General features: G+C 37.0%; 1 protein-coding gene across 5 annotated transcripts in view; it reads left to right on the top strand.

Annotated features, from left to right (window-relative positions):
• The window catches only part of NNT (nicotinamide nucleotide transhydrogenase), a 42,510-nt gene that overhangs the window by 6,872 nt on the left and 13,095 nt on the right, over window positions 1-22,543 (top strand). For all 5 annotated transcript variants that reach the window (XM_041424558.1, XM_041424557.1, XM_041424559.1 and 2 more), the window contains 16 exons: window positions 1,339-1,568; window positions 2,676-2,893; window positions 3,429-3,516; window positions 4,127-4,215; window positions 5,022-5,209; window positions 5,963-6,096; window positions 7,836-8,027; window positions 8,965-9,118; window positions 9,975-10,136; window positions 10,888-10,998; window positions 11,739-11,884; window positions 13,421-13,616; window positions 14,193-14,426; window positions 16,377-16,537; window positions 17,442-17,621; window positions 21,577-21,736. In XM_041424558.1, the coding sequence (XP_041280492.1) occupies window positions 1,339-1,568; window positions 2,676-2,893; window positions 3,429-3,516; window positions 4,127-4,215; window positions 5,022-5,209; window positions 5,963-6,096; window positions 7,836-8,027; window positions 8,965-9,118; window positions 9,975-10,136; window positions 10,888-10,998; window positions 11,739-11,884; window positions 13,421-13,616; window positions 14,193-14,426; window positions 16,377-16,537; window positions 17,442-17,621; window positions 21,577-21,736 (2,643 nt within the window). The remainder of the gene's footprint in view (window positions 1-1,338; window positions 1,569-2,675; window positions 2,894-3,428; window positions 3,517-4,126; window positions 4,216-5,021; window positions 5,210-5,962; window positions 6,097-7,835; window positions 8,028-8,964; window positions 9,119-9,974; window positions 10,137-10,887; window positions 10,999-11,738; window positions 11,885-13,420; window positions 13,617-14,192; window positions 14,427-16,376; window positions 16,538-17,441; window positions 17,622-21,576; window positions 21,737-22,543) is intronic.

Below are 22,543 nucleotides of genomic sequence, written 5' to 3'. Positions count from 1 at the left end.
CCTCAAAGCTCTTATATTGTAGTATGTTTTTAGCTTTTTTTTTGCTTGTTTCTATCTCAAAGTCAAAAAGGAGGCTTTCCTGAAATTTGCGTTCTTTGCCTGGTACAATTTTTTGTACCACAATACATAGTATTGTTGGACAATTTAAAAAGAGATTTGTAATTTTAAACAAGCCTCTCATTCACTTTCTCCCCTTTTTAACATTTGGGGTTTCTTTGGTGGGTTTTGTTGTTGTTGTTGCTTGATCATTAATATGAGTGACTGCTTAGACTGCTCAAATTATAGTTTATTAATATTCATGTGGTGTAAATGTCTTGCGTAGTAATGTCACAATCCAGGTTTAAATTCTGGATAGATGTCAGTGAAAGCTGGTACAGGATTCAGCCTATGTGTTGGATTGCATGCTGTCAGTGTAATTGAAGCAATGTAATAGTTTTATATATGATTATTCTGCTTGAGCCTGTGTATTCATAAATAATGTATTTAAACACTTGTTTGGATCAGACAAGTTTATCTCCCAGATATGAGACTGAAAGCCACTCAAATGAAGTTAGAAAGCTGCCACATTGTACTTAAATGAAGTTATTTTGTAATTTGAAAACTAACTAAAATCTAAATTTCAACTTCAGCAGTCTCCTGGTGTTACTTAGCGGAGCTTTGAACAAATTAAGACAAGGAAATAACTTTGAAGAAAAGTACTTTGAAGAAACTAATAGCTGGATATTCCTTTGTTCTTCAACTACTTCTGAATTCACGTTTTTCATTTCTGTGGCAACTTTTAGAATACCTTATTGATGTAGTTATGCCTTTCAGTGTACTTTGTGGTGCGTATGTTGCATTCAATGATAGTGATTTGGCATAATTTGATATGCATTACAAACATATTCAGTTAAAATGCAGTTCCACTGTTCAAGCTCATTTATTTCTTTCTTCACAATAACCTGGAAGTGACTAGAAAATAATTTAAATTCTGGCCTGAAGCAGAACATGTTATCACCAATGCACCATGTATTATGTAAATCAGAGTGCCAGTTAAACAATTAGAACAGTGTAAACAACGAGTATGAACTGCACCAAACACTTGTTATTGCTTGTGTGGCTGATTGTGCTCACCTGCTGTTCGCTGAGAGAACAAGGATCTCTAGGAAGATATTGTAATTTAAGGAAATGTAAACAATGTTCCTAGAAAATAGCATTCTGCTTCCTCCTCCCTTAGGAGGGAGAATTGCTAACTGTGACATGTGTCTGCATGTGTCTGTACAACATTGAAGAGTGTCCATTATACCCGTTAATTAATGTTTAGTACAACTAATGCTGTCTTATCTGCCACTTTTACAGGAATTCCGTATAAACAACTGACTGTGGGTGTCCCCAAGGAGATATTTGAGAATGAGAGGAGAGTGGCTCTGTCACCGGCTGGAGTTCAAGCCTTGGTTAAGCAAGGCTTCAATGTTGTGGTGGAATCTGGTGCTGGAGAAGCTTCTAAATTTTCTGATGACCATTACAGAGAAGTTGGAGCAAAGATCCAGGGGACCAAGGAAGTCCTGGCTTCTGATTTGATTGTGAAAGTAATTGCTTTATTAGTATATTTCCTGTTACATTGTTTTTGGAGAAATGTATAGGTAATTTTTTTTCTGATAATCTGTGGAAAGTTCATTAAGGTCCTTTAAATTAGTGTTTTCCATTTTGAGTTCTGATTCAAGTTCTGGTTTGTTGTTTTTTTGGGGGGTTTTTGATAGCTCAGGCATACACCTACACTAAAAAAAAAGTAAATGACAATGTTGAAAAAAATATGGATATCTCTAGCAAGTATTTAACTACCTAAGAGTTGTTGTGTTTTCTAGAGTGCGGTAGACTAGTTCTGGAATCTAATCAGATGAGATCCCTGCTCTAAGAAATCATTTATACGAAATTGGTAATATGTAACTCTAGTTATTCTTTAAATAGCATGGTTTGGGTTTAGAAAATGTGATTGTGTAACTTCTCTGAATTCCGCAGCAAAAGTATGTTTAAAAAATCGAGAAAAGAGCAAAAAGCAGTCTTACTTGAGAGGTCTTAGGTTGTGCAGAGTCCTGAAGGGCAAAAAAAAAGAAAAAGGCCTTTACCTTATTGAGGCTTCCTTCAGTTGCTCTGTTTAGAATTATCCCATCAGCACTGAACATAGAATTTCTGTGAGCTGCTTTGTGAACAATGCTTTTAAGGAGGTTTCTGTTTGGAGAAAAGTGAGAAACTCGGAAGTGAATATAGATGAAGATCAGTGTCTGCTGGACATCTGAAATGCCCTGTATGTAGTCATGCACTGCAACCTTATAATAATGATTCTTAGTTTGTAGAGCTTAGTTGTCATATCTGTTGAGTAATCATTTTGCTTAAAAATGGTGGATTTTGTAGCTGTCTGTTACAAAAGCAAGTGACTGCCAGTTAGAAGTCATCAGATTTTTGTGAAGGTGTGTGCTGACAATTTTTGCCCTGTCACCAATCCACCTAGAGCCAATTCCATGATGTGGACTGCAGCTGAGAAGTGCGGTTACTCAGTTCAGTTGTGTAAATAGCCTTTAATATACTTTCTGTACTTTTTGGATGGGAATGGACAGACTGCAACCTGAGAGAAAGTAAGTGGAATGTGTTCTGATTTCTTTCCTCTGATTAACTTGGAAACTTCTGTCTTTTTTCAGGTGAGAGCTCCTATATATAACTCATCTCTAGGTGTACATGAGGCAGATCTTTTCAAGCCAGCAGCGACCCTGATTAGTTTTATCTACCCAGCACAAAATCCAGACCTGCTGAAAAAACTTGCGGAAAAAAAAGCTACTGTCTTGGCTATGGATCAGGTTCCACGGGTCACCATTGCTCAGGGATATGATGCACTCAGCTCCATGGCCAACATTGCTGGGTATGATTTTTTTTTTTTTTTTGGCTTCATTAAGTATAGCTGGTTTAAAATCATGTGCTTTGATGTTAGGCGTATCTAATATAATTCTACATCTTTATTTTCATGAAGAGCTGTTTCAAGCAGGGTGATGTTAAAGTATTTTATGGTTAGCTTTATAGCAGATCAGAGCAATGCTTTTAAAAAAAACAAAACACAATTCTTCTAATTCATTGACTGTTTTGTCTAGTACCTTTTTGCTGTGAACTAAGTTATCTTGAATACAGATTGTCTGTCATGGGGATCTGGTGTTGTTAGGATCTAACTAACCCAAAGAACACTCAATTGCCATGGCAGTTACAAACAAAAGATCAAATATTGTCAGACATCCCCATAGAAATATGAATAAAGACTATTAAGCTTGTGTTCAATGGTAAAATAGTAAGCTTGCTTTATCCTACACATACTCTGGTCAAATGTTCATCTTTTAGATTGATGTAGTGAATAGAATTTACTGAATCTGAGAAAACACTGATATGTGTTCATCCTTGATTGACAGTTACAAGGCTGTGGTCCTGGCAGCAAATCACTTCGGTCGATTTTTCACGGGTCAAATCACAGCTGCTGGTAAAGTTCCTCCAGCAAAGGTATGTGCAATTAAACACACACTGTGGCGAAAGAATATGTGAATTTCTGAGCAAAGGTAGCTGTTGCTGAAACTATGTTAAATGGCTTTTTTTCCTGCCTTTGGGCTGCTTTTGAGACTTCAGAAGTTGCAGAAATTATTCTCATACCACTTTTTGTTCACATCTGTTCCGGTTTTGTTTTGGGAATATTAGAATAATTTGAGTTTTATTTAAGATTGCTTAGTTTTAAACATCAGATTAGCTATAAGGGGTTGGATTTATTTTTTTTCAAAATAGGAGAAGGTAAGGAAGCAGTGAAAAAAATTCAGAGATACTGGTATTTCTGGTGCATTGAGGAGTGTAATGGAAAGATTTACTTGATTGGAATTACAGGTGGATTGTGTTAAGAGAAAGGAAAGTAGAATTAAGGAAGAAAAAAGGAAGATAAATCAAGGAGAAAACCTGTGTTTACTTAGATAAACTGTTAGCTAAGAGAACAGTTTGGTCTTAGATATGTGTAATTAAGAGCTTTTAAACTACTGGATGTATGGGGCAACTCCACCCAATTAAATTTGGTTTTCTTGTAAGGTATCTTGTTTAAATGGCTGGTTAATGAGATGTATCATTTTAGGTGCTGATCATTGGAGGAGGGGTTGCTGGCCTGGCTTCTGCAGGAGCAGCAAAATCGATGGGTGCAGTGGTTCGTGGGTTTGATACTAGGTAAGGGTGTGAAAATTGTAATATCAATCTGAAATTTCTTGAAGATTAAGTTGTTTATGGCTGTATTAGAGTGAAATAATTTGTACTACACTGAGTCATAATTCACTTCCTACCATTTTTATGCCATCATTAGTCCTTAATTTTTATTAATTTTAAAATCTGTCTAAAACTTTTTTATTTTAATTCCCTTCTTAAGTACTCTAGATACTTTTATCTTGAGATTCAAGAACATTTATGTCTCATTCTTTGCATGTTGTCACTGTTCACCTAACACTGAAATTTAGTCTCTCTATTTAATGTGATGTCATATGATGCAAAACAAAATACAGAATATTAACAAGCCACAACTTCAAACATCCACCCCCTGGCAATTTTCCCTGTGAAAAAAAGACTTATTAGTACTTTCCATCTCACAGTTTAAAGACAAGGGCACGGGTTTTGTGCTTATCTCCCATTTTAAGCACCTTAGTTTGGGCTGTAGATTTACCAAATCATGACAACAGAAATGCATGAGGAGAGTTAATCAGGAAAGCCTCAGCTTTGAGATTTTTCTTGAAGCAACTCTGCTGACTATACAGGAAACCATAGGCTGCCTTCATTCCTTGTTGAAGTCTGACTGGAACCTAAATTTATCAATGCAATTATTTTTTGCACTGAATACAGAAAGCTGAGGACTTCTGTTATGGTGTCCTTAATACTAGAATAAGTTTTACTTCTCTTGTCTGAAGATTGCTACTAAAACCACTGGTAAAGTCATGATTTTCAAAGTAGTGTTTTTTCTCTCAACTGCAATTTTCTTTTTCTAGAGCTGCAGCCCTGGAGCAATTCAAGTCTCTTGGAGCTGAGCCTTTGGAAGTAGACATAAAGGAATCTGGAGAGGGACAAGGTGGTTATGCTAAAGAAATGTCCAAAGAATTTATTGAAGCTGAAATGAAACTCTTTGCCAAACAGTGCCAAGATGTTGATATTATCATCACTACAGCACTTATTCCAGGTATGTTTTATGTGAAAAATGCTAATTTTCTTTCTTCTAGGTAAGTTGTCATATTTTGAGGTTGCATCTGCATGAAAACAGAGGGGTTAATGAATTATATCTGTGTGAGCATGTGCCTTTACACTTCTGTGATAAAGGCCTAGTTTTAAAGTGTGTCCTATTTTTTTAAACAACTTTTGTTTTCATAGACTATCAGTATGAATCAAATATGGTTGTGTTTTTCTCACTAGAAAAGGACTATTTAGTAATAAAGTGAGAATATATAATTCTCTTACATATCTATTGCATCACTGCTACTTCTGCTATACAGCTTGTGCCCTGAAACAAGTCTGATTGAGAACTGTCCTTTTTACTTGAAACATAGTAAGGTAGATGTTAGAATTTACTGCTTTGTGTTGCACAATGTCTGTATTTTAATAGCTGGCAATGTGGTGGCTTTTTTAAAAAAATTTTTGTTATGACTGGACTTGTAAGATTAGATGTTAAGACTGTGGGATTGCTGGCAGAATTGGACTTATTCTTGGTAGAGTACCATGCATAACTTTCTTGTATGCTTTTGGAGCAGGATGTTCTAGCACTTCTTCTATCTTTCTAAAAAAAACTTCTGTGATTTTTTTATCCTAGGTACCAATTACTTGAAAATTTTGCTTACAAAATTAAAACCTATATGTAGAGCAAAGAGAAGGCATCTCCTAAGCTCAACAGATAGAAAGCTGTATTTTGTGTTTAACTTGCTATGCCTTGTTTTGTCAGGCAAAAAAGCTCCAATCTTGTTTAAGAAAGGTATGATTGAATCAATGAAGGAAGGTTCAGTTGTTGTGGATTTAGCTGCAGAAGCAGGAGGAAATATTGAGACTACAAAGCCTGGAGAAATGTATGTTCATAAGGTGAGCATTTTAATCTGCTGTTCATTCTCAGTTCACCTAACTTCTATGCTGTTTTGTAAACTGTATGCTGAAAATAAGCAGCTGAGTTTTCAACAGTCTTTCAGCTGCTTTGGGCTGAAGCAGTCCTTTAGAAATGCATTTGATCACTATTTAAATACATAAATTTGAATATTTTTAAAGAAACTAATACCCCTGTATAGTGCTAATTTGGTTGTTAATGGATATTACAGAATTCTTGCTACTTAAACATCCTAGTCCAGTATTTGTCTCTTCTGAGTTGAAGGTGGGATTTGATATCTATTTCTTGGTCTATCTAAAAAACACAGCAGCAGCAATAGGTTCTTTGATTTACTTATCACCTTCCATGACTGGAGGTTAACATTTCCTGTCATAGGTGAAGCTAAGCAGGTTCAGACTCTCAGTGTTTACTTCAGTACAAAGTCTCTGGCTTACTCAGTACTATTTCAGCTTCAGGAGGTTTTCTTTATCTTCAGCAACATGAGTATCCAAAGCACTTGAAACCCAAAATACATGTAGCATAAAATGGTTCCTTAAAGTAAGCAGTTTTGGTCTGGACTGAACTACTTTGGTTTTGCTCCAGTGTTCATTTGCTCAATTGAGATCTTGTGTTCTGCTTTTTGGGTTTTGTTTTTGGTGCTTATGGGAAATCTGCTAACAATTACAGAAATCTGGATGATGAGATTTATAGTAGCAGTTTTCCTAGGTAATGCAAGGATATAATACCTTTATTTGGGAAGCCTGTAGGACACTGCTGCCATGGTTGTCATTGACATAAGCAGAATTCTGTTTGTATATGTCAAAGAATCACATGTTGCACTTGTCTTTGTGGCTTTCTAGGGCTTTTGATGTCATTGCTTAAAACCTGAAACTAGAGAATGTGGAAGAGAAGTAAGCAGATACTTGCATGAAGGGTTTATATGGAACACTTTTAGTCAGAGGAGTATTACCCCTGGATTTAGTGTACTGGCTCTGTGTTATGGAAAATAGCAGCAGTGCAGAACTATTAGGATTGTGCTAGAGCGTTGCATTAGGAAGCCAGAGTTCTGGAAGTGTTTATGGATCTTAGCTGTAAGTTGTGAGAGCAGTGTTTTAACACATGCCTGCTTTTGAATACCTCAGAGTGTATGCCAGCCTCAGCTTCCCATTCCTTCCTAAAGCCTGATATCCTTTAGTTCTCATTAGTTCTTTAAGCAGTGAGGATATATGAGGTTACATTTTTGGATACGTATGTGTTGTGTTGCACTAAAACTCAATAATACACATATGAACTCAGATATATTACTTGCACAGCTCTGAGGGAGCTCCCTTCACTCCGGTGGCATACAGAAAGTTGTCTCCAGTGCCTGCCTTCCAGAAAAACCGAGAAGATGCCAAGCATTAGGTGGATTAATTTGATACCTGATGGATTACAGAATTTAGGTTCTGAGAGAATATAGGATTTGGAGAAGACAAGCTCTTGCACCAATATCTTCCTCTTTGTGAAGTCTTGTTGCTAAAGAGTTTAAGGTGTTGGATTTGATCATGTTGAATTCTGTAGCTATTGTGAGTGATCTGTCTCTGACTTAGTGTCAGAGCTGCAGATAGCCGATTTAGTTGGAGTTATGAACCAAGATAGTGATACAGTTTGGATAGATATTTCCAGAAGGATATACTGGAAGAGATTATGTTTTTTCAGAGATTGTACAAATCCTTATTATTTTACTTGGTTTTTTTTTCAGGGTGTTACACACATTGGGTACACAGATCTGCCTAGCAGAATGGCTACTCAGGCCAGTACCCTGTATTCTAATAATATTATCAAACTTCTAAAAGCTATTAGTCCTGACAAAGAGAACTTCTACTTTGATCCAAAAGATGACTTTGACTATGGGACTCTGGATCATGTTATTAGAGGAACTGTAGTAATGAAGGTAAGCCAGTAAATACTCTATTCTTAATTGTGAGTACAGACCTAACGCTTGTTATTTCTGTCTCTTCAAAATGTGTTCAGAGATATTGCATGTCAACAGACTTCACAGGTGGCTTGATGGAGCGTGTGGGTAACTGTGTGTTTATTCAGCTGAAAATTCCTGTTTCTTTTTAGTCTTGTCTTCTTGTCAAGGTTAAAGTTAATGTATTTACTAATGAAAAATAGGAAAAAGATAAAATTTGTGTGTTTCATGTGATGAAAACATAGCTACTTAAAACAGATTTGAGGCGTTACCAGACCAAAACATTTTCCCAGAAATGCATTCGTCCTTAAAAAAAAAACCAAAAAACAAAGTGTTCCTTCTGTAGTAAAAGAAAAAAAATGGTGAAATTAGAATATTCAAAATACTTGAAGCTTTATCAGAAAATAATAAAATAAAAACTCAGGGCATGGACTTCAGCTCTCCCAGACCATTGAAGTGGTGTGTACAGCTCAGTAGCTCCACAGAGGCCTGAAGATTAACAAGAAATGTTGGATATCATCCTTGGTTCCTATCTGTGGTCTAGAAAGGCTGTGATTAAAGTTCACATCTGTAGCAGATTTTGTTATTTCCAAGACTTAGTTTTATTTTGCATAGATGTTTTCCACTTAAGGAACTTATCTCTTTGCTTTTCTCTTGTTTCTGCTCTGGAGCCTTGTGCTGTGTCTTCACCAGATACTCTTGGATGCTAATATCAGGTCTTGTCTGAAGAAGGTGTAAACCAGTATGATTAACTTGGTCATGCCTTGCAGACTTCTGCTGATGCAACAAAAGAGCCTGTTCCTGGGCATGGCTGTAGATGTTAGCACTTGCCTGAGTTGCAGGATTAAGAAGAATAGGCTTCTCTAAGTACTAAGCATCTGCCATGTTAGGCGTAACTGTAAATATCTCTTGTCAGGATGGCAAAGTGATTTTCCCAGCACCTCCACCAAATAACATTCCTCAGGGAGCGCCAGCGAAACAGAAGACTGTAGCAGAGTTGGAAGCAGAAAAAGCAGCTACTGTTACACCTTTTAGAAAAACCATGACTACTGCATCTGTATACACAGCAGGTAGGCAACTAGCTGGAGAATCAGTGTAGAGTACTTCTCATTTGGCTAATATTTTTGAATGACCCATCATCTAACTTATTCAGTTGAATAGCTATTTGGGAGAGCAGTTGATTGGCTGGTGTATCCTGGTACAAAATCAGTATGGTATAAGAATTGCTTGAGAGGGAAAATAAAACTTCTGAAATTTTACCAGAAGTATTTGACATTTCAACAAGTGCTGATTCTATGTGTGTTTGACTCTACTTAAATATTAGTAAAATGCTTAAAATTCTGAAGGACTCCTGCCAGGGCCTGTGCCCCTTCTTTGCAGCAGAATCAGTTCAATGTCTTTGCTTTCTTCAGATTTTACTGTATTGTGTGAGACTTAAATGAACCACATCTACCAAAGTATTGGAAATAGGACTTTGACATCATTTCATTTGTTACTCTCAGTGTATCAGAACTTTTGCATGAAGTAATTAATGAATTAAGTAGTCTTAATTTTAATCCTGTTCTTCATACATATGCTTTTATACATCCAAGCAATATGTCAACATAATTGTGACTTGCACATTTTTTTCTATAGAACAGGAGAGTGACAGAATTCAGTGTTGGTGTAGAAACCTATCTTTGCTGCATTGTGTCCATGCATAACAAATATGCTTGGATTATATTTATGGCTTTATTTTCTGTTACAAAGGAAAGATTAGCACTGAAACAACTTAGTGTTTTTGAAAAATGATCATCCTGATTTTGAAACTAGTCCATGCAGAGAACTCCATTTTGCTTTTGTGTCAGTACTAGGCTCCTGTATTGTACAGTTTAAATGTAAGAAGTCATTGAAAAGTTACAGAGTTTTCCTGTGCTTTCCTTCTAGGTTTAGCTGGTATGTTAGGACTGGGCATTGTAGCACCTAATGCTGCTTTCACACAGATGGTGACGACGTTTGGCCTCTCTGGGATAGTGGGGTATCACACAGTCTGGGGTGTGACTCCTGCTCTGCACTCCCCACTCATGTCTGTGACTAATGCTATCTCAGGTAAGTGGCTGTCACACAGCTGCTTGTTTTCTACTTGAAGAAGGCACAACTCCTTTTACCTGAATTAGTACTGTGCATGTTTGAGTTTACTTTCATAAATAGCAAGGACACCTGAAACAATGTGTTTCTGAGAGTATGATTTTTTCAAAAGAAAAGCAAATGGGATGCTGTATCCTTTTAATTTTCATAAGTAATTTTTACACTTGACCAATTTGCTTGAAAGTTTGTTTTACTTGGGGTGGTGCAGTCTCTTTTCATAGACCACGTGTTTTCTCCCATCTCTTCAAAAGATCGCCCTGAAAATAACTAACCTTTCCTATTTTTTACATTCTTCTATTCATCTTCTCAATGTGTTTTGAGAGAGAGGAAAAAAGAAAATAAATCCTAAAATACCCATAAAATTAGTAATTCTTATAAGTAAGATTGTATGTATCTGTGCTTGGTTATATGTGGATCTACTTTGGTTATTATAAACAAAGTTTCTTTTATTGAACAACTACTTGGCTTGAGGCGCTGTTCTTCAAAACTACATTAATGTACTCGTTTTTTTTTTTTTTTCTTTTGAAACATGTTTGTGTTCCTGAAAAAGACCGTGGTAGTCTTCTTTTAAGCATAAATGTGTGAAGTAGGGGTCAGAATTTGAGTTGACTGGTATTTGTCCAACAGTTGAAAGGAAACTTCCTATAGGTGTAGAGCCTTTTGAGGTTACACAGTAACCTTTTCCAGTAACACTTTTATCTCTTTTAAATAGGTCTGACTGCAGTTGGTGGGCTGGTACTGATGGGAGGACATTATCTCCCTCAAAACATTTCCCAAAGCCTAGCAGTGCTTTCAGCCTTTATATCTTCAGTCAATATTGCAGGTATGAATGTTAGCTTTTCTCCTGAAGATAATTTCAAGTACTAGTATAATTTTTAAATTTCATCTAGTTATTTAATTGTATAATTCCAGAAATACTGGTCTGAGAATAGAATCTGAGAGCATTTATCAATAAAAACCCATTAGCCCTCCCATTTTCACAGTAGTTATTTGTAGGTATTTTGCATACCCTGTGGAGTAACCTATTTTAGGAATTATTTAAATGTGCATTTTCCTTTCATAAATTTGGGTGATGATTATATACAATATATTTTCCTGTATAGCCCAAGAGGGTAGTTGTAGAGGATTTGTACGTGTATTAATTTTCCTACTTGAAGTATGTACTAGTAGCATAGAACAAAATTCTGTTTTCTCGAGCTTCAGCAGTCCCAGCTTCAATAGTAAAAAGGCAACAAAGTGAGCAATGTGACTTAAAACTAGTGCTTTTGCTAGAGCAGGTTGGGAAAGGAGCACAGTCATAAACTAAGCTGTATCCTACGGTCAGTATACAGTATGAAGCCAGAGCAATTCTTCCTTTTCTTCTGAATTTCTTCCAAAGGCTAAAAGAGACAGCAAGATCTAATGCTGATTATATGGTTGTTTCCTGGTAGTTTTCTAGGTTACTAGCTTTATTGGTTGCTGAATTATATGGTAATATGGTATCCTACTAAATATTTCTCTTATAACTTGGCATGTGCTTGATTTCAGATTTTTTTTTTAAGATTGTTCCTTTACTTTGTCCAGGTGGCTTTTTAGTTACACAGAGAATGCTGGATATGTTCAAACGTCCCACAGACCCTCCTGAGTACAACTACTTGTACCTGCTCCCTGGTGGTGTATTTGTAGGAGGCTATGCAGCTGCTCTCAGTGGTGGCTATAACATTGAACAAGTAAGAAGATAACTTCATGGCTCTTAGCCCAGTGCTCAGTGTTATGTTTCTTCATGCCTGTTCTGTGGAGGAGTAAATAACAAATAATCCAAGGTCTTTCCATCAGCTTCATGTTCCCACAAGGCCAATCTGAAGCTGATTAACTGTAAGCTTGTAGTCACATAGGTAACATACTTTAAAAGCTCTGTTGTTGCTTAGTTTTGTGTTAACATAGCAGGTGCTTATATTTATTGGACTGGTTTCCTAAACTGCAGTCTAAATAATATGGTAACTACAGAAATCAGTCTTTGTTTTAAATGTTTCTGAAAGTTCAGCTTGGCATGACAGTTAAAAAAGGATGGGATCAGTTTTCAGCACAGAGGGATGTATAGGGATTTTACCTATAACACCTTTTATAGTAACTTCTGTTTACATTTGTTTTAATAGTAAGAAAAACAAATTTATATTGCCTTGTGCATTTGGAAAAAGTGAATCCAAACATACTGTTATGGCAGGGGCTTGTAATGTATTTGTGTTTTGTCAATTATCTGGACATATATAACTCAGTTCATATAAGTGTGTTTATACTTTTTGCAAACAACAGTTATAGAATGCCACAGAATCATTAGTGTGGGAAAAGACCTTTAAGATCATCAAGTCCAGCTGTCAGCCTTGCACCACCACCATGGTTACCACTAGACCATGTCCTCAAGTACTACATCAAAAGTTTTTTGGAACACTTCCAGTGATGGTGACTGCATCACTTTTCTGGGCAGCCTGTTCCAAAGTTTAGCCATGTTTTCCATGACCTGATATCTAATATAATCTTGCCCCTGAGCAACTTGAAGCCATTTCCTCATGTCCTCTCTCTTGTTACCTGAGAGACGAGACCAATTCCCACCTGGTTGCAGTCTCATTTTGAGGAGTTATACAGAGTAATAAAGTCTCCATTGATCTTCCTTTTCTCCAGACTGAACACCCTCAACTCCTTCCTCATCAGACATGTGTTCCAGGTGCTTCACCAGCTCTGTTGCCCTTCTCTGGACTTGCTCCAGTGTCTTTATTGGAGTGGGGGGTCCAAAACTGGACATAAGATTGAAGGTGTGGCTTCTCCAGTGCTGACTACAGGGGAAAGATCACATTTTTACTCCTTCTGGCCACATGCTTGCTCTTAGTTCAGAACTATCTAAACTATTTCTTAGATCAAATTTGCCATAAACAAATTCTGAAACTATCCCTATAATGAACAGGACCATATAGCTTTGGATTTGTGCTAAAGGAAAGGTTGCTTCTGAACTGATGAGGAAAATTGGTTTGGCTTTAGTTAATATTCATTCTGCAGATAAAAAAGGGTTATCAAGTGAGGGAAAAGCTTTATAGATATCACATTTTAATTGGCCAAAACCTCATCCTCTATGACAGTTTCTTGATTTTAATTAAGAATTGTGACTTAAACACATTCTGGAGAAATCAGCCATTTTGTGTAATTATCAGAGATGTTTTTGTAGCAATGCAATTTGTGACTACGTCATACTGATGTTTTTTCTTGTTTTAAAGGTGATGTATCTAGGCTCAGGACTGTGCTGTGTTGGTGCCCTGGCTGGTTTGTCTACCCAAGGAACAGCTCGTCTTGGAAATGCTTTGGGTATGATTGGTGTTGCAGGAGGATTAGCTGCAACTCTTGGAAGCCTTAATCCCTCGCCTGAATTGTTGGCACAGATGTCAGGTGCAATGGCACTTGGTGGGACCATAGGTATGACTATGATGAACTAACAATCTATGTTCCATATATGCATATATGAAACCTGTATATACATAAAATACTGTATAGCTCCCAAGTGAATTGACTAACTGACATTAGTGGCTTTTGCAGAATTATTTTGCAAATGTGTGAACAAAACTTTGTAACTTTCACGGCTTTTATTAATGCTTCACAATGTGATAAGGAATGAGCTGACTGAAAAGTGGGACCACATCATCTCTGATAGGGAAACTTGTGTCCAGAGGTAAATGATCTTGCCCAGCTTTATACCTCTGTTCAGTTCCTGACCAACTACTGCCAAATTTTCTCTTTCACACTGTGCCTTTGTCACAGAAAACAATTAATTTCTCAATATTTGGTGAAGCTTCTTAGCACATGATATGCTTTAATCTTTCTATTTTTCATGCACAAAATGCACAAGTGCAACCTTTGGTTCAATGTCATAGTGATTTCTAGTTGGAACAGACTTCTGTAATCATTGCACACTGAACCATCCTGTACTAATTTCTACCTGAACAGGTGGGCTGTGTTTTCTAAGACTTCCCTTCTGTCTTCAACTCTCAATAGGTTTGACAATTGCTAAACGCATCCAGATTACAGATCTGCCTCAGCTAGTGGCTGCTTTCCACAGTTTGGTCGGTTTGGCTGCTGTGCTCACCTGTGTAGCAGAGTACATGATTGAATATCCTCACTTTGCCACCGATCCTGCTGCAAACCTCACCAAGATTGTGGCATATCTTGGCACGTACATTGGTGGAGTGACATTCAGTGGCTCTCTTGTTGCGTATGGAAAACTGCAAGGTGAGACCTTCTGTTCAGAATTAAATATTTGTTAAAGGGTTTTTCTTCCCCTGGAATTTAGCTCTACTTTTAGACTGCTATGTAATTGGAAAAAGACATTGTATTTTGGACCAAGTAAAAGTATATGTGTAATTTTTAAGAGTGTACTTTTTTGTTTCTAATTCTGTTTAATTTGTGCACAGCTTTAGTTATGAAAAGTTGTCTTCAGTGCTTTGACATATTATTATTCATCTTGTCTAGAAATAAGTGTTGCTTTGGTGTTAAAACACTACCTGATGCTTTTTCTCAAATTAATTTTATCGAACTTTTATGATCACAACTTTGTATTTCTGAGCAGACATTTTGATTGAAACTCTCATATTGCTGGATTCAGTGAGCACTAGTAATACTTCTAAGATTTTGTTCTTAACACTGCAATCTTCATTAAGGTAGGCAGCCTGCAGTATTGAGGCTGCCTCACTTTAAACTATTCAGTTCACTGTCTATTTACCTACTGCTCAGACTCCATGTTCCGCGCCTCTTGCTGTTTTAGCAAATATGTTTTCTAAGTTAAATACTCACTAATTCCTGATTCTTGTGCATGTGAAGGTTTCTTTATTGCATTTATTTTTGGTTTTGTAAGCACACAGCTTTTGAGAAGCTGGTAATACTTGTACTAGGAATTTCAGGCTAAGAGCTTCCTATACTAATCCTGTTGTTAACTTTGCAATAGTTCCTTTGGGAAACATCTGTTTGCTTTCTTCAATGTTTGTGAGACCAGCTATTGAAGGAGGAAACATGACAAGGATGGAAAGCTGTCTTCTCTAATAATCTTTTGAAGGATTTGTCAGTAGTATGTATTTCTGATGTATCTCTGCTAAGTAGTTATTAATTTATTTTTTCTGAGTTACTTTTCTCTCTCCATTGTACCCCCTCAGTGATTTGTGCGCATGTCCCTGGTAAACTTCACTGCCTGTTTGAGCCTGCTCTCCTATTTCTGTTTACTGTTTTCTCCCTTGCATTTTCATGTCATCATGGTATGAAATATGAAGTTTGTCTCTATTAGCAAACTACTGATCCTGTGCTATGGACAAGGGTAGTAAGTCACACACTTTGACTCCCCTGGCTGAGACCATCAGTTCATTCTTTGCCTTGAATTCAGCTTTTCACAAATTTTTATGAGAAAATTAAAATGAACGAAATGAAATGGAAATGAATGAAATTAAAATGAATTTTAAATGAAAATTAATTTTTTTTCCTAAAATCTAAATGAGACACTTATTTCTGATGTAAGTAATTAGTGGGAAACTTCCATTGTTTCAACCCTTTGTCATGTGGTTTGAAAAAAAAAACCCAGTATGAAATAAATGTGACTGTCTTTTTGAACTGAATCACACAAATACTGAACCGCCTTTTCCCCTCAAGTTTCTGCAGATGTGGGAAGCTGTGGGAGTTCCGTATGACTGAGGGTAGTTGTGAAATTAATGCATTTGAAAACAGGAATGTTTTGTACTTGGTGTGATCTGTGTAGTCATATTTTTTTAAGCACACAGTTTTTGAGAGACTGAGATAATCCTTGTGTAGAAATTCCAGCTAAAAGCTTCCTTCTACTGTGTGTCATATTCAACATACAAAGACCTGGAGACAAAGTGGAAGGGCTTTGTTGAAGGAAAAAGAAAAAGGCTTTTCAAAAGGAAAAGAGATTTTTCTAACTATTCTGGAGCACTTCAGTGAAATTAGGAAGTAAATAGAGTTTAAAGAAGAATACTTGAGAATCTAGAGGAAGTTTGAATGTCTTGCAGTTCTGAGTCAGCAGAAGATCTCAGCTTCAACTAACTTGTTTTATCTTTTACCCCTCCCGTTTTTTCTTTTTTAATTCTTCTTTTGCTGAGTTATTCAGTCTTCTCTGAACTTTAGCAACAGGCTTCCTTTAATGTACATGTTCACGTCTGAAAATGTGTGTTATTGCAGGTATCCTGAATTCTGCACCTCTGCTCTTGCCTGGTCGACATGCATTGAATGCAGGATTGCTGGCTGCCAGCATTGGTGGGATGATACCCTACATGATTGATCCTTCTTACACCACGGGAATTACTTGCCTGGGTTCTGTGTCAGCACTCTCAGCCATAATGGTAAGTTGAGGAATAGTAGAAAGTGAAACAAGTTACACAAGGAGTTTATTTTCCAGTCCTGCAAGTTTCCTCTTTATGCATTTTATTTTACCATACTGAGTCACAGTGGACATGGTGCCTGCCTGTGTAGTAACTTGCAGTAACAAGTAGCAACTGACTTTTCTAGATCCAGCTGTAAACCAGAACTGTTCCAGAGAACTGGAATGCATTTTTATACTTACTTTTTGCGGCTAGTGATTAATGAAGTTTTTATATGACAGACTGATATTTGAGAAGACTTTTTAGAAAGTCAATCCCTAAAATACCTAAAAGAGCTCTGGATTTGCAGATTATTATGGTAACTTCTTGAGATGACTTCCGTATGTAACTTCTGCCATTCACTACACCAGTGTATGCCAGTGTTGCAAAATTTGTCTTGAATATTGCCATTCTGTAAACTGAGTCTTGCAAAGACTCAGTATGAATGCCTTAATGGTGTGAACAGTTCCATGTAGCTGGTAGGATAATTTTGCAAGTGAAGAAATGTGATTAAGCAGAGCATGAGTATGGTGGGGTATCTTTCTGTCCTCTCTGAAAAGGCAGATTTGGTAAGTCCAATCCTCAGCCTGAATACCTACACTGACAATACTTGAATAGGCTCTAAGTAACTTGATAATTGCTTAGAAGGGTTGTGGATGTCCCATTCTTGGAAGTGTCCAAGACCAGGTTGGATGGGACCCTAAGCAACATGATTTAGTGGGTAATATCGCTGCCCAAGGCAGGGCAGTTGGAACTGGCTGATCTTTAAGGTCCCTTCCAACATAAACCATTATATGATTCTATATTTATTTTTCAGTGCTGAGTGTCTTTTCTGGGTGTCCTCCTTAGTCACTGCTGATGTGAAGTACTTTCTTTCCTTCTCCAGGGTGTCACTTTAACAGCAGCTATTGGAGGTGCTGACATGCCTGTAGTTATTACTGTCCTGAACAGTTACTCTGGATGGGCTCTGTGTGCTGAGGGCTTTCTCCTGAACAACAACTTGCTGACCATTGTTGGTGCACTCATAGGATCCTCTGGGGCCATCCTCTCCTACATCATGTGTGTGGTAAGAAATCAACAGAAACTCTGCTTGTTTGCTGAGTAATGAAAAGATTTTTAACCATGTTTTTTAGGAAGATAAGTCACTGGATCTCAAACTGTTAGATGTTTATAGACTAGAAAATTCTTGATTGAACTGTTGGACTAGATGTCAGTAATTTTTCTTTGTTTGGGTGAGAGACATCTTAAAACTGAGGAAAGCCCTCGCATTGACTTAAACGTTAAGGATTTGAATCTGGGCTCAAAGAAGTATGATTACTTGTGGTCAGCTATTTTTTTTTTCAGTCATACAGCTTCGGAAAAGTGGTTAAATTTAAGCTAGATTTAATATGTAGCAGGAGATACTTTAAGAAGTGTGTTCGTTGGTTAGGCAGTGATCTGCAGTTTGGTTTTTGGAGTGCAGAAAGGTGTGCTCTTTTCTTCAGAGCAGCTACTTTGAAGTACCACCGGGTGGCAGCAGACCTGCACGAGTTCAGTGCTGTGTGTCGGCAAGCTTGAGCTTCATCTCGGTGTGAGACTTGTATTGTGCTATTAGTAATGACCTCCTTTTCTCTGGAACATTTGTATAAAGGCCTTGTATTCAAAGATGGAGAGGTAGTGGTTTAAAGAAACCGTTGGCAGTGCAAGAGCTGCCAACTTTCTCATTCTGTTGTGTAATCCTGCTTTATTTGTGCTCTTGTGTGATCGGTGCCACTGTTCTCCTGTCTGATGTTTTCCTCTGGTCAGCTCTGGAGATCATCTTTTACTTCATCTCCACTGGTAATTAGTACTGTTACCATGTTAGGAATGTTCAGTATCATTCTTGAGGAAAAATTCTAGAAAAGCTTAAAAAGGTATTCTTGTGCAACTACATGAAAGTTAAAATTCACAATTCTGGGTATGAATTGCAAATAATTGTGTTCTTTCTTGAACACTTTCTGTCTCCTTATCAAAAGGAAATCAAATTATGCGTCTCATATATTTAGTTGTATACGTTCAGGAATTTAGTCCATATCAGTGGAAAAATAGTGCTTATGGGTAACACAGGTATAAAAACTCCATTAAGAATCAAATTCTTGTAAACTTTAGGGAAAATGTGAACTGTGTGGTGTGTATTTACCAATAATCTATCTATACCTTTGGTTTTTTTTTAGTGTCTCCTTCCTTTCTTAATGTTGCTCACCTCTCTTAGCACTCACAAGAGAGTTTTGAAATAGTTACAGTGTTGATTGGAGGAACCTAGGTAAATAGGAAGCCTGGGGGAGTAGTTAACAAAATAGTTAAGCAGTGACAGAGTGGCTTTCCCCAGTGTTTCTCAGATTACAGGAAGTTTAGTTTTTGAGGTAGTATCTAGAAATCTTGTGCTGCTTTATGTAAGCTTAGACAACTGAAGTTTATCAACGAGTAAAATGAAAATTATTTTGTATGATTTCTGTCCAGTAAGCAGAATAACATGATCTTAGTCGAGAATTTTTCTTTTCTACTTTACTTCTTTAAAGGAAATCATTACTTTTAAAAGCATTGTTATAATCAGGGGATTCAGTATCATTGTCTTGAAGCTGCATTTCAGGAGAAGGAAATGCTCAGGAGTTTCAATAAATTCTGCTCTTGGTGTTTCAACCTGCACTAATGAAGCAAAAGTTCCTCTTTCCAGTTTCTGGTTTTTTTTTTTTTTTTTTCCTGTAGGTTTGGGGATTTTTTTGTTTGGTTTGGTGTCTCCCCCCCACTTTATAGTATGATTTCTGTCAAAACAAATATATTTATTGATTCTTACCTAGCACAGGTTTTCACCTGTAGTTGTGGAAACATCTTAGTAGTTGAAACCTTATTTTTACAATATTTTTCTAAATAATTGTTGTGATAAAACTGTAACTTAATTGTCCAAAGGCAGTCCAGCTAATCTCTTAAGGCCTCAGATGACAACTGAGTTAAGGACAGAGAATTTAACTTCAAAAAGCAAAGGCCTGTACTGTTTGCTTATCCTGTGAATTGTGACTCTTTTAAAACCAACACAATGCATCTTATTCAGAACATTTGATTGTTAGCATGTCCTTGTCCCTCCTTTTTTCCCTAGAGGGAATACTTGATGATTGCAATTTTGGAATTAGAATCATTATGGGATGCAGAAGAAACTTAAGGTTGAAGAGGAACCATTAATTGGGTTGATGAAACAGAGCAAGAGAGGGGACAAACTGTGTTAGTCTTAAAAATTGTATGCTGGCCATTCCTGTGTACTAGCTGTGAAATTTCTATGGGCACAGTGGAAGCACTTGCAGTTCTCAGGATTCAGGTATTTGATTTTCCCCGGACTGTAAGCTCATGACCATTGTTGTTACTCACCTGTGCTCAGCACAGTAGGCTTTTTGCCACTTGTTGGATTATCAATGAGTGATGAAGCTTGCACTTACATCTCTATATTTGTGGTCTGTGGTGGAAGAAGCTAAGAGACGTTGGTTAACAAATGCTTGATAAGGTCTTGGCTCTTCTGTGCCTTCCACATTTTCTCTTGGAAGTTCTTGGCTCTTTGCGTGAAGCCTGGCACAGGTGCTTCAATCTCTCTTGCTTTTAGCTGATTCTCCGATGTCTAATAATATTTTATTTTCTTTTTTTTTTTTTTCCCTATGACTTGGTCTGACTGTTGTCTTTTGGTTTAGATATGTGTAGAAAGTTCTCTGCTTCCTGTAAGCTTGGCATGTACAACATCTGCAGAGGGTATTCTTCTGTCTAGGCTGTCCTACCTGACACAACTGCTGTAATGTTGAGATAGATGCCAAAGACAGTGTGTTCTTAGGGCATGTGAACTACTGTGTGCTGCAGACAATAAAAAATGTTGATTTCACTGTGCTTGTATGCATCCCTTACAGTATCTGCAACAGTGATGACTTATAAGGAAAAATAGAAGTTCTAACATCATCGTCTTGCTTATTTGCTAGATAATAAATTTCAAAGAATGGCACATCTTCTAAGGCTATAGCAAAAAAACCTGTGGAACTGCATGGTTTGAAATGCCATTGGAGAATGGACATCTGGAGGCACAATTTTGTGCTTCCTCCTACTTATATTTGTGTCTCTCCACATCTATTCCTAAATTTTGTCATGGTTTCCCAGCTAGTACAGAAGATGTATGACTCATATGTGTGATTAAACAAGCATTTTATCCTCTTCCTTTCCTGCTTCTAAAGTTTTTTCTCCCCTGCAGTTACAAGTTTTTCCTATTTCCAGTTATTGACCGATATTGCTTTGGGACCACAGTCACAAGTAGACATGCCAAAGAAAGCATTTAGCCAATAGCTTTTCCTGGCTGTCTGTCTAATGGAGCCAGATTTTCAGGGTGTGTTCTTCTCTTAAACCTTCTAGTTAAAATCTCTTGTTTTCCTTTGGTGGTCAGCCAGTAAATCAATGGCCCCCTTCAGTTCTTTACAATGTGGCTGGTTTTTTGTGGCTGATTAGCTGCTTTTCTGTTTTCCTGTTTTGTTGCTGTAGCAGTTTTGTTTCAGTACTACCTGTAAGAGCTTTGTGGATTCTATTCTGTCATGGAGCAGTCCTGTGTTTACATGTTGAACTGGTTAAAAACTATGGAAAATGTCTTGCAAAAATGTGGGTATATACCAATGTAAAAAAATTCTTAGAAACTCTGTCATCCAACATGCATTCTTTCATATTCTTCCCTTTTAAGAACAAAAAGAGACCAATATTTGCTATTTGCATAGTTATGTTCTTTGTTTTGGAGAAATATTGGCGCTCTCCCACTACGTGTGTAATGTAATATGTTCGAAGCTGATGTTTGGTGATGGCTGTGGTAGACTGTTTTAAACAGCCTGTTTTAAGAGTCTTTGGGTTATAAGAAGGAAAAACCAGCTTATAAAGACTATTGTCAGGAAGCCTTTAATATTTTCAGAAATCTTTTTCAGAAGTTTTCTGTGTGGACTCTCACCTTTATTTTTTGATTTCACCTTTATGATCAAAACCATCCTGTCTTTTAGGCTATGAACCGTTCCCTTGCAAATGTGATTCTTGGGGGCTATGGCACTGCATCAACAGCTGGTGGGAAACCCATGGAAATTACTGGAACTCACACAGAAATCAATGTGGACAATGCAGTTGAAATGATAAAAGAAGCCAATAGTATTATTATTACTCCAGGTAAGACTCTCTTGACTTATACAGCAAGATGTTCAGAGAGTGTAATTAAAAAAAAATATCCCAACCGAGCAAAAACACAAAAACCCAAAAAAACAAACAAACAAAAAAAATCAGTGAAGAGGTTGCAGCATGGCAGCAGCATATCAAATGTTCATTGGGTCCATGTGATTTGTTTTTGTTCCCTGGTCAGGTATGTGCTGCTTCATTTTTCTTTATGTGTGTCCTCAGAGTTTGTCCTCTTTATTTGCATTTTAAATTCTTCAGAGCAAAGACTACCTTTTGTAAATTAAGCTTACACCACAACAGCTATACACAAAATTAACTGAATTTCCAAGCACAACTACAGTACCAGTGGTACCAGTTGTACCAACAGATCTGTTAAATCCTGAAAGACAGGATTTTGTTTACACTTCCCATGTACTTGCTCAATTCTGCATTTGTTTATGGAAAAGAAAGGCCAAAAACCCCCATCTGAAATGTAGTTAATTAATATAAATACCGTAATTAAAGTAAAAAAACGCAACCTGAAAACCAAAACCTGAATTGTCTGAAATGATTATGTTGGCTGTTCATGTCATTTAGTAGTATGTTCCCTGAAAGGAAAATTCAGGTAGGGGACAGCTCAAGACTTCTCCTTCAACTGAATGGCATGACTATCATGTTAAACTCATTTTAGCACTGGAATGTGAAGAATGCTAAAATACAAAGCTATATTTCATTTTGCTTCAACTTTAGAGAGACCATCAGTGAGATAGGGTTCTAATTTGGTAAGCTACCTTCATTTCTGATGAAGCTTGCAATCATCTT

The sequence above is a fragment of the Onychostruthus taczanowskii genome, unplaced genomic scaffold (assembly GCF_017590055.1).
Source record: "Onychostruthus taczanowskii isolate IOZ18803 unplaced genomic scaffold, ASM1759005v1 scaffold83, whole genome shotgun sequence".
NCBI classification, from domain to species: domain Eukaryota; kingdom Metazoa; phylum Chordata; class Aves; order Passeriformes; family Passeridae; genus Onychostruthus; species Onychostruthus taczanowskii.
This window is presented reverse-complemented; position numbering and strand designations above follow the sequence as displayed.